This window comes from Desarmillaria tabescens, assembly GCF_030435595.1.
Source record: "Desarmillaria tabescens strain CCBAS 213 chromosome Unknown EV420scaffold_1, whole genome shotgun sequence".
NCBI classification, from domain to species: Eukaryota; Fungi; Basidiomycota; class Agaricomycetes; order Agaricales; family Physalacriaceae; genus Desarmillaria; species Desarmillaria tabescens.
This window is the reverse complement of record NW_026848300.1, coordinates 1,622,387-1,634,868: the sequence shown is the minus strand read 5'-3', so window position 1 is coordinate 1,634,868 and position 12,482 is coordinate 1,622,387. Positions and strand designations below refer to the sequence as shown.

The 12,482-nt window shown below is 47.8% G+C and overlaps 6 protein-coding genes across 6 annotated transcripts; 4 read left to right on the top strand and 2 right to left on the bottom strand.

Annotated features, from left to right (window-relative positions):
• Window positions 1-35: 35 nt before the first annotated feature.
• Window positions 36-1,116, top strand: EV420DRAFT_1660468 (uncharacterized protein; the record flags this gene model as incomplete). Its single annotated transcript, XM_060478907.1, has 6 exons — window positions 36-343; window positions 388-541; window positions 591-657; window positions 711-782; window positions 838-847; window positions 908-1,116. The coding sequence occupies 6 exons, from the start codon at window positions 36-38 to the stop codon at window positions 1,026-1,028; spliced, it is 732 nt and encodes a 243-aa protein (XP_060339381.1). The 3' UTR covers window positions 1,029-1,116.
• Window positions 1,117-1,295: 179 nt separating this feature from the next.
• EV420DRAFT_44599 (uncharacterized protein) lies at window positions 1,296-2,359 on the bottom strand. Its single transcript, XM_060482156.1, has 3 exons — window positions 1,846-2,359; window positions 1,677-1,780; window positions 1,296-1,621 (listed from the first exon to the last, which is right to left on the bottom strand). Exons 1-3 carry the CDS (start codon window positions 2,122-2,124, stop codon window positions 1,522-1,524), a joined length of 483 nt encoding a protein of 160 aa, XP_060339380.1. The 5' UTR covers window positions 2,125-2,359; the 3' UTR covers window positions 1,296-1,521.
• Window positions 2,360-3,299: 940 nt separating this feature from the next.
• EV420DRAFT_44892 (GMC oxidoreductase-domain-containing protein) lies at window positions 3,300-6,374 on the top strand. Its single transcript, XM_060482168.1, has 19 exons — window positions 3,300-3,356; window positions 3,411-3,530; window positions 3,608-3,635; window positions 3,703-3,739; window positions 3,794-3,980; window positions 4,034-4,134; window positions 4,192-4,371; window positions 4,422-4,432; window positions 4,482-4,601; window positions 4,656-4,796; window positions 4,854-4,939; window positions 4,987-5,076; window positions 5,125-5,179; window positions 5,237-5,374; window positions 5,422-5,485; window positions 5,538-5,626; window positions 5,683-5,909; window positions 5,973-5,992; window positions 6,042-6,374. The coding sequence occupies exons 2-19, from the start codon at window positions 3,479-3,481 to the stop codon at window positions 6,243-6,245; spliced, it is 1,830 nt and encodes a 609-aa protein (XP_060339379.1). The 5' UTR covers window positions 3,300-3,356; window positions 3,411-3,478; the 3' UTR covers window positions 6,246-6,374.
• Window position 6,375: 1 nt separating this feature from the next.
• Window positions 6,376-8,474, top strand: EV420DRAFT_43952 (P-loop containing nucleoside triphosphate hydrolase protein). Its single transcript, XM_060482133.1, has 11 exons — window positions 6,376-6,469; window positions 6,519-6,584; window positions 6,638-6,748; window positions 6,803-6,897; window positions 6,953-7,050; window positions 7,108-7,289; window positions 7,343-7,479; window positions 7,530-7,698; window positions 7,748-7,822; window positions 7,872-7,949; window positions 8,007-8,474. Exons 1-11 carry the CDS (start codon window positions 6,449-6,451, stop codon window positions 8,043-8,045), a joined length of 1,071 nt encoding a protein of 356 aa, XP_060339378.1. The 5' UTR covers window positions 6,376-6,448; the 3' UTR covers window positions 8,046-8,474.
• EV420DRAFT_1660438 (uncharacterized protein) lies at window positions 8,178-9,552 on the bottom strand (the record flags this gene model as incomplete). Its single annotated transcript, XM_060478906.1, has 6 exons — window positions 9,051-9,552; window positions 8,919-8,996; window positions 8,587-8,865; window positions 8,483-8,522; window positions 8,285-8,420; window positions 8,178-8,231 (listed from the first exon to the last, which is right to left on the bottom strand). The coding sequence occupies exons 1-6, from the start codon at window positions 9,148-9,150 to the stop codon at window positions 8,178-8,180; spliced, it is 687 nt and encodes a 228-aa protein (XP_060339377.1). The 5' UTR covers window positions 9,151-9,552.
• Window positions 9,047-11,320, top strand: EV420DRAFT_44101 (ZIP-like iron-zinc transporter). The gene is made up of 14 exons (XM_060482138.1): window positions 9,047-9,373; window positions 9,427-9,584; window positions 9,637-9,712; window positions 9,765-9,883; window positions 9,932-10,231; window positions 10,285-10,299; window positions 10,362-10,530; window positions 10,663-10,667; window positions 10,732-10,864; window positions 10,919-10,977; window positions 11,029-11,071; window positions 11,127-11,170; window positions 11,219-11,257; window positions 11,309-11,320. The coding sequence occupies exons 1-13, from the start codon at window positions 9,203-9,205 to the stop codon at window positions 11,229-11,231; spliced, it is 1,305 nt and encodes a 434-aa protein (XP_060339376.1). The 5' UTR covers window positions 9,047-9,202; the 3' UTR covers window positions 11,232-11,257; window positions 11,309-11,320.
• Window positions 11,321-12,482: the final 1,162 nt, after the last annotated feature.

Sequence of the window (12,482 nt, the reverse complement as noted above, 5' to 3'; positions counted from 1 at the left end):
CCCGACAAACGTTTCATTCGACGCCGTTGGTAATTATGAGCACACCAAATCCACGGCCACCCAAGAATCCTCTCAATGTCGAACGTCCGGAATCCCTTGTTCGACGGTCGTGGCATGTAATGACAGACATGCTATCGCCTTTTTCTGCATCGGCCCTGGCGACCTTACCCAACGCTCAGCGACCTCAGCGATACACTCGTGCAGATGCCATTCCAGAGACAGAAAATGACGAAGATGGACAGCGACCGACCATTAGAGACTATCATGCTATCAACTCGCTGCCCCCGATGGTCCGAGTACCTAAGAAGATTGCGACCCCGGTCAGGGTGGAAGGGAAGGTCTGGTTCGCGAACGAGAGGAGCAAGTCATTGTCACTATCTCGACTAGCACCGCGCTAATAACGTTCATCTCAGCCTGGGTGTCTTGGTTGAACCTATCGATATTAATTGGAACACTGGCCCTGGCCCTCTTCAATGCTTCCCAAGATGACATAGCGCGCAATTTTGCTTATGCCTACGCTCTAATCAGTGCCGGGGTCCTAGTAAGTGATGTTAGACTGCATCGGAACCGTTTTGGCTTATCACATGAAGGTCTACGCCTATCTGTTGTATCAGCACCGGATTACCATGATTCGGAGAAGAGATCCGGGGCATTTCGGTTAGTCCTGGAATGTCGTAGTCATCCATTTCTGTTCATGATTTTCGTTTCAGACGCAATCATTGGGCCCCTTGTCATCAGCGCTCTCCTTTTCTTCGCTATCTTTGCCAACTTTTTTATCCGAGGTATGTTCACGCGACTGTTATGAACGCATGTCATTGATGCATTTACTCGTGTCAGTCCGTGAACTGTAAGGGCCTTCGTTCATCAGTCATTCATTTAATTGACCATTATTCGCCTTATCCTTCAGTCGCGAAAAGAACGTCCCCATTCCTGGGGCAGGTTTCATATCTACCATCACACAGAATTGGTACCCACTGAGTGCAGGCGATCGCAATAGTTCGCTTTTCTCTTTGCAGCAAGAGTCATGATGTAACTTTCTCGCGCTGTTTTCGCGGGTTTGTGGTATCATAACAATTGTCAATGAAATTCTCGAACCTCGTCGTTCTCTGCTATTGCTTGGTCCACGTAATCTGCCTAGACTTCATTTGACGACGTCCCGCTCCGATGATCCTGATCCCCTGGGCCTCGAGGTACATACATCATCATGAATCTAATATCGCCGCCACAACCAATCAGGGCAGGCAGACAATTTAACTACCGGAGGTTAGATCAATTTCTCGTACTGTGCATGGTGTCTATCTCGTTACGGTATGGTGTAGATTGAGTCACTCGATATTGGCTGTGCTCTTGTGTGCCCGGATCCGAGTCTCTATCCTAGCCAAATGGTGTTATTTTCATTGCATGGACAACGTTTAGGGTCTATGTGGTGGAAACTATAGCGGGTTCATATTCTACGACTGATTAAGATGATTAAGGTATTATGTACGGTAGTACTAATGGTGCAGTATGCCTGCTTTAATGCTATAGGCAAGCCCGGTCAACTGGCCGGTCTGTAGCGACAAAGACCAGGTTGACAATGCGCCGACTATCCACATATGGATCCGACGATTGGGATTCGATTCTGGGTATCAAGGTCAGTTTTATATACACGTCTGAATAAATAGCTTATCACTTACATGACGGTCACCGTTTTATGCCTTTCGAATTCTGAAAGGCGAGATGTCCCCGGTTGGGATTTTTGTATTCCGCTTATAACATAGGCGCCACCGAAGCAGCCATTCTGTGGGGCAAATGAAGTCAGAACCAAGTCATTTCGGTTTAAGCAAGGGAAAACCGACGACGAACACGATTAGTTGGCTCTCTCGGTACATCTAGTGCCTGTTTCCAGTGGACTTGCAGGCCCTTCTTGGATCCTCCACGCATTGCGGTGACAAGTTGGATAATTCCCTCGTACCCCAGCCTCGACCCATTAAGAGTAGCTTCGACGTTGGGTGCAAATGTATTTGAGATCGCGCGCAGCGACTCTTCGAGGGTGGGTGCCTCGAATACGTCGCTGATATGCCGGTAGGACCACTCTGTCAGCGAGGACATTGTCGAGGGCTGAACAAAAGTTTGTGGTTCCATATCGGACGAGGCAGTGAGTTGGGAGGGGGGGAAAAGGGATGGGGAATGGGTCTACCGGGTAGATAGCCCAGGCCACATTTATATCTTTTCTGGGGCCCTGAGAAAGGAAAGTGAAATGAAAATCGCATCTAAGCACTTAACGTCTCAATCGAAAGGCGTTAGTCCGATCCATCTGGACATAAATAATGTCTGATCCGGAGTAGCTTTGCAGCGTCAAGTTGGACCAACGTTGCAACCATGTTTTCGGTCATGCCAAGGTGTCTTACATCGCAACCTGTTCGTGTCATATTGATTCGGCAGCGCCACCCATCGATTAAGGTGGAGGGCTCAGAAGAGCTGCTGACTGGCGCACATGTAGTATTGAGATTCGACTTAGCCAAAGGGGGGTCAACAGAATCGACTACCGCTGATGCCGGCTGGCCAAGGCGATGCTAACATACTCCTGACGTTGTTGCATCCGGTAAAGCTCCATGGGCAGTCTCCAATACGGTGCGATACAAATGATCTGCAGAGTTATGTCACATCAACGATCGGAAGCACTCCGTACATTCTTCATTCTTCAAAAAAATTTGAAGCTCCTCATCGCCGTTAGCTGGACGGGCGTGCGTAGACAGTTGAAGGCTGTCGGTTACGATGGTGCGAATCATGGTGGCGTTAGAGTCAATTAAAACTGGACGGATAATGTCGAGCTTCTTCGCCACAGGACATATTTCAAGCCTTCGGAGATGTATGTGTCCGCTTCCATAGCTTACAATTCCACTGCTAGGGCTATTCAAGGAACGGCAGATTCGAACAGGAAAATTGGCGCACCGGGACCAAACTCGGGCAAAGCGTCGTAGAAACGTCGGGTCCGTTTATTTTTGACATTTATGATTGGCAAGTTGATATTGTCTTGTTTTCTTCCACTTCGCCGCTCGAAGACGAGAAGTATACTTTCGACATCCCGAGCGCCCAGGCGCATAGCGGAATTGAAAAAAACGGAAAAAACTAGTCGACGAGACGGTCGGGACCATTGATAGCCGGACCGTAACGGTAATGTTACAAACCATTGCAACCAGGCTTTCAAAATTCCGCGGGCGCCTGAATTATTTGTAATAAGGCTTGGCTGCAGAATTTTTGGATAACGTTCACCATGTCTTCGTGCTGGCAGGTTAGCTCCTCTACCGCTTCATGCGGATCTGCTACAATGGGTATTCACGTAACCTTTGCCTTCCCGGCTGGTCAGCTGTCCGGTCAGCAGAAAATAGGCTACAAACGTTCTTCTACCCAGTGACCACTCGTACTAGGTTATGGTTCAGTTAAAGAGGGTATATAGAGTCAGTGTGACTCCGCTAACCCCCACCATCACTGCGAAATGACCTTAGAAGGTGGTGATCACGAACGATACGACATAATCTTTGCTGGAGGTGAGCATCATCCCGGCATGTGTAGCTGGAGGTACTCTCCAGTGGATTCGGAGTGGCTCATAATCTAATAATAATAGGCGGTACTGGTGGATGTGTAGCTGCAGGGCGAGTCCTCCATTTGGTTGCTATAATCTTATCCATGGTAATCCCTTCCTGCTTGGCTCATTGACAGACGTCTCGCCGCCGCCGATCCGTCGCTCAAGATACTGGTGACCCTTACGCATTGTTGTACTTTGTGACATGACTCACCTCGTCATGTCAAGGTCCTCGAGGCAGGGCCTCACATTCGGGATGCTCAAGATCATATTCAGCCTGCTCGGTACTTTCGCAACTTGGCCCTCGCGAAAGAAACGTTTACTTTCCATGTTGGAAAGCCCAGCGAGTCTATCGCTGGTCGATCGCCCATTGTCCCTTCGGCTAAATGTGTTGGGGGTGGGTCGGGTGTCAACTGTATGTTTTCCGGCCTATTCTTAAAATACCGTTGGTATTGATACGTGCGTCAGTCGTTATGTATACAAGAGCATCTGCATCGGATTACGATGATTGGGAGAATATTGGGAATCCTGGATGGGGCTCAGATGACTTGATTCCCTTGGCAAGCAGAGTAAGGATGGCTCCATTTGAGGTTTTCGCCGCAGTTTTGACACCAAGCTATTCTCAGGCAGAGAACTATCAATGTGGTACCGGTAACACCCATGGCACGAGTGGACCTATCAGCGTCTCATCCGAAAACCCTGTGGGAGTTTTCGGACAACAATATCTTGCTATTGCAGCTAAATACGATAAAGATCGTGATTTCACTGAGGATCCAAATGATTTCAAGTCGTGCAATGAGTATGGCGTATGTGACACTGTTCTCATATCTTTTACGTCTCACTGATAGTCAAATAGCCATGGCGGAAGTGAGGGCTTCTCGATACGAATTGCATCCACCACTGAAGATTTTCTCAGGTATATCGGTTCGGCATCTGGAAGACGATCTGATACCGCCCACCATTATATCTATAATCAAGAACACAATAGTAACCTGCAGGTGCTAGATAAGAGAAGGGTTATCCGCGTCATATTTGAGTAAGGTTTGATATACCATGAGAATTGCTTCACCACTAAGATTGGAATCCTTAGCAATAAGCGCGCCGTTGGTGTGGAGTATGCGGACGAAGTTGATAATACCGCCGCTGAAATGCCCGATGTTCGGCAAGCCTTCGCGTCGCGTCTGGTAGTTCTTTCAGCGGGAGCCTTTGGCTCACCGTCAATTCTAGAAAGGTACCGTTTTCAAATTGAAACCCCTTTTTTTGTTGCCATCTAATTCATGTAAAACAGATCAGGCATTGGAGCCTCCGAGGTTTTGCAAAGGAATGATATACCTCAACTGGTTGAACTGCCAGGAGTGGGGGAGAACTACAATGGTATATTAACAGTAATGTCCAAACTGACAGCTGATTTATTGTTTCAGACCATAATCTTGTTTTCGTCCCCTACTACGCTGACGAGAGTTCCGATACCCTCGATGATATCTTCCACGGCGACCCAACAGCTATCGCGTGTATGTGCCCTCGATGACCCATCCTGACTCTCTTTGACGAGCACTGAGCTTTAGTTCACGCTGAGCAATGGCGTAAAGATGGGACCGGGTTGATGGCATCCAAGTTGGAATGTTCACTTTCCGTTCCTGACCTATCTGCTGAATCATTCGTTTGGCATAGCGGTATTGACGCTGGGATTAAGATCAGACCTACCGAAAAGGATTTGAAGGTTCTTGGGCCTACCTTCGCCAAACGATGGAACGATTTCTTCTTGAACGCACCGGATAAACCTGTCATGTGGATTGGTCCAGCTTCCGTGTATGTGGAAGACGTCAAACAAGAATGTAAAGCTTACGTGTTATAAGTTACTGTATCACAGATCCCCCTCGGCAGCCTGGGCGCAAGTTTTTCTCTATCGGATACTACACGGTAGGCAAGTTACCGTAATGTCTATTCCCCTTCTAACGATATATACGGAAAGGAATATCCTGCGTCTTTGGGCCGAGTACACATTCAAGCTGGCCTTAATCCGTACGCCCCTCTTGACTTTGAGACTGGCTTCCTCGACGAGTACGTTTCTCTCATCTAGAAAAGTAGATCTCGTCTGATCCAGTCCTTTGCTCAAGTCCCGCCGACTTGGTTGTTCTGAGATGGGCGTATAAGCACGGAAGGGAACTTGCTCGACGCATGGATGCTTATCGCGGCTGTTGTGTACCAGCACATCCTAAATTCCCCAAGGGAAACGAAGCGGCTCTCGAACTCCAAGCTCAAAGTCCAATTGCCGTGTCGGCCCCGGATATCAACTATACGGCAGAAGATGACTTTGCGATTGATGAATACCACCGTCTGAATGGTTAGTAGCCTCATTATCTTGTACTAAATATCCACCGGGGCTAACCTGTACTAATAACGCAAGTTAAAACCGCTTGGCATTCGGTGAGATATATTACACTGAACAAGAGGAGAAAGTCTGATAATGACACAGCTTGGAACTTGTGCAATGAAGCGGCGCAGCGAACGCGGGGTCGTCGACTCGCATCTCAACGTCTATGGTGTGGAGAACCTTAAGGTCGTGGATATGAGCATTGCGCCATCCAACGTCGGCGCGAACACTTACAACACCGCGTTAGTCATCGGAGAGAAAGCAGCATTGATTATCGGAGGAGAGTTAGGGATTAAAGGCATTTAGCGCTACAGATCCCTTAACTTAGGTATTAGGCAGAACTCAGCTGTACTTCGTAATGACAACACGCACTGAGCGGCGAGCGCGTCGTCAAAGTTTATCCTTGTTTTTAGTTTTGACGCGTGACATCACGCGTTTCTTGTCACACCTGCCAACTCTTCCACCACTCTACCATCGTCAAGTTCTCTGTTTCTGTCTAGCCGTCCATTATGTCGCTCTGGGTCGACCAAGTAATTAAATTATTCTAAGTTCTCAACCTTTGCCTAACTCGCCACCAAGTACCGCCCTAGGGCCCTCGATGACCTCCACTATCACCAAGGACTCTCGACCCGCCTAAAGGCCCTCGTACGCATGCCCTCAATGCAGAACTTCCTAATGATTATTCAAACATTGTTTAGGCTTCCTCTGGAGACTTTCCTCACATGTTATTCTACGGTCCATCTGGTGCTGGGAAGAAGACGCGTATAACCTGTACGTTGAGGCAGTTGTTTGGACCTGGAGTAGAGAAGGTCTGTGCTGTGCCATTTCATCCAATTTATGTACTCATACCTTCTTTATAATAGCTCAAAATTGACCAACGTGTGTTCCTAACGCCTTCGAGACGAAAAGTCGAAGTGAACCTCGTTCAAAGCAACTTCCACATCGAAATAACGCCGAGGTATGCTCCGTCGTCTTGGGCAAGGATATATTTTACCGGAAGAATTATTGTGCAGTGAAGCGGGGACCTACGACAGAGTGGTCATTCAAGATTTGCTAAAGGAAATTGCACAGACACAGCAGGTCGATCTAAACGCCAAACAGAGATTCAAAGGTGAGGTGTTTTTTTTTACGCTATCATTGGTCCACTTTCTCACGTGCTTGATATCAGTGGTCATTATCAACGAGGCTGATTCTTTGTCACGCGATGCTCAGGCGGCTCTGCGTCGGACGATGGAAAAATACATGTCGAATATGCGCATAATTCTTTGCGCCAATAGCACGAGTCGTCTCATTGCGCCTATTAAAAGCAGATGCCTTCTTATGCGTGTCGCAGCCCCAAGTCAAGAAGAGGTTTGCTTAGCGATATGGTCTACTTCGACTCCACTGCTTAGCCTTCATCATAGATGCAAACCGTTATGCAATATGTATCAAAACGCGCTGGCTTCGACTTGCCACCAGAAGCAGGCGACAAAATAATCGATGATTCTGGGGGGAATTTGAGGAAGGCTATCCTTGTTTTGGAAGCACTGAAAATGCAGTCGTGCGTATACTTTGTTATTCCGTGGAATCCATGATTTATCAGTGTTTTAGGCCTGACCTTTCAGGACCGTTGGCTATTGCGAAACCGGATTGGGAAACTTATTGTCATAAAGTCGCAGACATGATTATCAGCGAGCAGTCGCCTGCACGTGTGATGGAGGTCAGACAGAAGCTGTATGAGCTATTGAGTCATTGTATTCCTCCCACCGTCATTCTCAAGGTATGTACAGACAGTGAAGGCATGTCCCTTCCTAACGTATCTCCTTCAGACTATTGCAGAACGCGTTGTAGACCGAGTCGATGAAGCTATCAAAGCTGACATTATGCATTGGGCCGCTATATACGTGAGTCTGCAATGGCACTTTACATTCCTGTGCTTGATGCTTGTTACAGGAAGTTCGGATGCGCATAGGCAGCAAAAAGATATATCACTTGGAGGCGTGGGTAGTTAAGGTGATGAGCATATATAAGGTGAGCTGTGGATCCACTCTCTTTGAATACGACCAGCGCTAAAGGCGGACAATTCAGCACTTCTTCTATGACATGGATATGTCAGCTTTTGATTGATTTTTAGGTGTAGGATCGCTGTCGTATATGTATCACCTTGGCGCTGTATTATAATTTATCACAGATGTGCGAAGAGTTCAAACAGTTACCAGTAATATATATGCTGGCGCGTGTTTTGATGTGCAGAAACTATCATAATAGATTACATGCGTACTCGTCTTCTACTGAGGCAAGGAAGTCCAAGAGCTAATACATGTTTTAAGAAGGAAGGGTGACAACCCAGGAGAATGGATACCCACCAATTTATGCCTCTTTTGACCCATCAACCTTCCCGGTTCTGTTTTCAGTCGCTCTTGTATGTGTATTAGCTTGTCATAGAAGTGTTGAATTGCGGAATCGGCAAGCGCTGGATCGTGTGGAGGCGTATGTATAGGTCTATAAAGCCGTAATGTCATGTCAGTGAATGAATGAAAGCGTATCAGAGTATGAAACTGCACCTGTTCACTGAAGCATTGTACGCAGCACATCGCATTACGCCTTTGCGGCAAGGGGATCAGAATGGAGACGAGTCACTGATACCAGCATAGCGGGATGAGCTCACCAAATGCTCCAATGGCGTCCAGTCTATCGGCATCCTGAACACAATGCAATTCGGTACATTCTTCATGCCATCGAGACCATTCTCCCGTTTGTCTTCTCTTTTTCTCAGTGCTCCAGGATACGTTGTTGATTACTTGAGTGATAAGACGCGCTCGACCGTCCGAGATCAGATCGATGTTGGATTTGTGCGTTTCGAAGAATGGCAGAAAGAAAGTGTATGGATCAGCAGCCAGTTCTGCCGAGACATATTTCTTGTCCAGGACGTCGTGAAGAAGAGCGCCTGGCAACCTTGTTGTCAGCGGTGATTAACGTCCTATTGTTGGTGCAAGGCACCTAATTCGACCACCAGTAGATCAGGTTTGACAGGCAAAGTATTGGCTATCGCCAACGCAGTCTTTCTGACCCTTTGTACTGGGAAAAATGTGAGAAAAGGATGCCCCAGGACTAGGACTCGGGATTCCTGACCGTGATAAGCGTCGTGCGATGGGTCATACCGGGCCATCGTGTCGATCATCAGCTTCTCTGCTGCCTCTATGATAGCCTGTTCGTCCTCTGTAGGGTACATGGTGGTAGAAAATCAAGAAACGACCATGGGCAGCCATAGTTGTACGTGACCGATGATTGTCAACAGTCATAACGATCATCGGAGCCGGCGAACTCGTTTCTCCATCTCCACCATGGCTCAACGATCCCTGCTCTTCGCCGTTGTTCTGCTTGTCGTCGCCAGCCTTTATGCGCTCGAAATTAAGGACAATGCTGCTGCGATAGCGAATGATACCATAATTACAGTGAGCTCCTGTGTTACATTTCATCCAAGACGCGTCGGCTTCACTGTGATTAGGTCGACAGCATCCACCACTGTGCCTCTGTCCAGCAGCTGAGTGCCATCAAGATTGCTGCGGAGGCCCAAGAGTCTCCCATCATGCGGAAAATCTTCGCTTGGCTGTTTCCCTTCGGCCCAGCGTGGAATTCGGTCTTGGGAACTTTCTATATCAGTTCGTACGTCCTGCAACTGCGTGGCCGTCAATGGAAGACTCAAAGATTGGACCAGCGTACCAAACTTCATTCTCGCGTTCATACCGGCACGTATAAATGGAAACACCCTCAACACGATGACAGCGTTTGCCGTGAGTACTGACGAATGTGCGTCGAACGAAAGTCTGTCTTATGTCAATACAGACCGGGGGCCTTCTTTCTGATGTATTCTTGCACCTCGTTCCACATTCGTTCATGGGCGAACACCAGGATCCTGGTGTGCATTTTGTAATGGTGGAAGAAAAGCGCAACATTTTAATAGGGTGCGCTTTGCCATTCCTTTCGTTTACGTCGATGCATAACTCGAATAGTCTCGGAATCTTCTCTGGTTTTGCTGCGTTCTTCTTTATGGAAAAGACGTTGCGTGTGTTAGGAGGGGAAGACGATTCTGGACATTCACACTCGCACTCGCATGTCCAACCTTCTGACGATTCCAGTGCGCGCGCTTCAGCCGTTTCGATGTCGTCGGGGTCAAATAATTTGAAATCGAGAGCACCCACATCTGCTTCCGCTGAAGCTAAGGAAAGTTCGCCAGGTCCATCTCACGCTGCTACAGGGCCCTCCAAATTGTCAGCTTACCTCAATCTTTTTGGGGACTTTGTTCACAACATGTAAGTGGCTATCAACTATTCAATTGCTTGGCCTTGTAATAAACAATGTACAGCACAGATGGTTTGGCGTACGTTTGATTGGTTTCGGAGAATTCGTTTGCTTTCTGACCTACCAACATTAATGCTGCAGTATGGCGGCATCTTTCTACGCGTCGCCCCTCATTGGGGCCACCACGACTCTCGCATGCTTTGCGCATGAAATTCCCCACGAAATAGCTGATTATTCAATTCTGATTCGAAGCGGGTTTACCAAGAAGCAAGCAATGCAGTCTCAATTTTTGACCGCTGTTGGGGCTTTTGTGCGTAGATCGCCGCTTTTCCTCCCTTCTGATGCTCATTCACGTTCGTGGCAAATACCTCCACCTCCCCAATCATATCGCACTATGAACGCACGCCGACTCATGTTAATTACTCGTGTCCTTGGACGATAGGTTGGGTATGTGTCAGCTCCAAGCTTTACTACAAATTCAGGTCCTGATCGGCATCTCTGTACGAAATAGTACTTTCATCGGGATTGCGGTTCACAACGCGACGTCTAGTACCGACTCGGCGAGCTTCAAACTCGATCTCGGGGCAGGTGCGAGACAGAACGCGACAGGGCTTCTGGGGACTACCCTGATGATCGCAGATTTGGTTAGGTTGCCCGAGCATGACCGAGGTGCCTCGACTGAATTCGACCCTACTTAGGTCATTCCCTTTGTTGCAGGAGGTTTCCTGTATATTGGCGCTGTTGCTGTATTGCCAACGTGAGCCCTTCGTTATCCTTACGCGTAAAGACAGTTCTTATTATCAAATAGGCTCCTCGCAGAAAGCAAAAGCGGCGCCCAGGCAGTGAGAGAGGTGAGAGAAAGACTTGCCATCAATGCGCGTCCCTATTAACCGAGTCTTCTGCCAGTTCGCGGCGATGTTCGTTGGTGTCGTGTGCATGTTACTGGTCGCGTGAGTGAAATTTTCACTATGCGTTGACAGGAATTTGACGTGCAGCAGCTGGAATGAATAGAGTGTTTTAGAACGCTGTTGAGCCCAGTACTCAACTATAGACTGTGGAATAGACTTGCAATTAATATTGTTGTTAAGGATCTTGCAGGGTCCATTGCATTCCGGTCCGCTTAGCGATGACTCAAGCGTCAAGACCCTTGAACGAGACCATCGCCGTACGTTTCTCCGAAAGGACACATGTGGATTTCAGCCTTTGCGTACAAGTGATTTATACATTTTTGAACTTTGGGTGGTCCTGACACCATTTACTAGGCACTTGATCAGGACGTGGAGCCCTTGACACGCGTACAGACGTTGAACGCAAGCTCTAGCTTCATTTGCCTGCATCTGTTCTCCGTTATGATCGTGTTTGAGGTAACGCATCTTTGCGAACAGATGTCGGCATTTTTTGGCTAGTTTCTGGATTGCTAAATACCTGTTTCCTATCGCCTGGAATCGTCGCTCGGTTTTTACCGGGCGGTGGCGCCCGACAGTGGGTACAGTAGATATTTCATGGGCGTAGTAGGCTAGGAGTCGCAAGCATCACTGAAGATGAGATGACTCATTCCTTCTGACAATCTGATTGATTAAAGTAGGCGCTTGTCTTTGTGAACATTCATTCAACGGATTCGTCGGGAAATTCGGCAAGGTTCAAGTTATGTGAGAATTCATTTTTTTTTTCGGAGCTCGCAACGACTTTGAATTGTCCAGCGATATTCTGCCGATAACCCGAGAGGTGGTACCGGACCGTAGGGTATTCGCTAATAATAGTGGTTCTGGGATGAAAGGAACAATCTGAGAAGAAGCAGAGGGAAGCACCGGAAACGTGTTTTGTTTTGTTTTGCGTATGTTTTGAGTGCAGCCAAGGGGAAGCAAGCACAGCGTTTAACCTGCGGATGAGTTGATAGGCCATCAAAGGCAAGGCAAGACGCCACTCGGCGCGGATGCCGAGACACGTTCGTGAAGAGTTGAATACGTAAACACCAAATAAGCCTCTACTAATTCCAGCTCTTTGACAAGTCCAACTTTTTTCCTCCCTCCTTTCGCCTCCTTTTAACCAGCGACCTCATCGTCGTCCCTCAGCTCTACCCCCAAATTTCCGTGTTTTACGAAGGATTTGGGCCCAGTAACAAAGGATTTAACCTCGACTTACTTATTCTCTTCTTGGTAGGTGCATACAACAACTTTTTCTCGACTTTTCCGTGCTGACGTTCCTTTTCCACAGCTTGCGTGTCGTACCCGTCTTTCTGTTCGTGTCTCTGCCGTCAGCCTT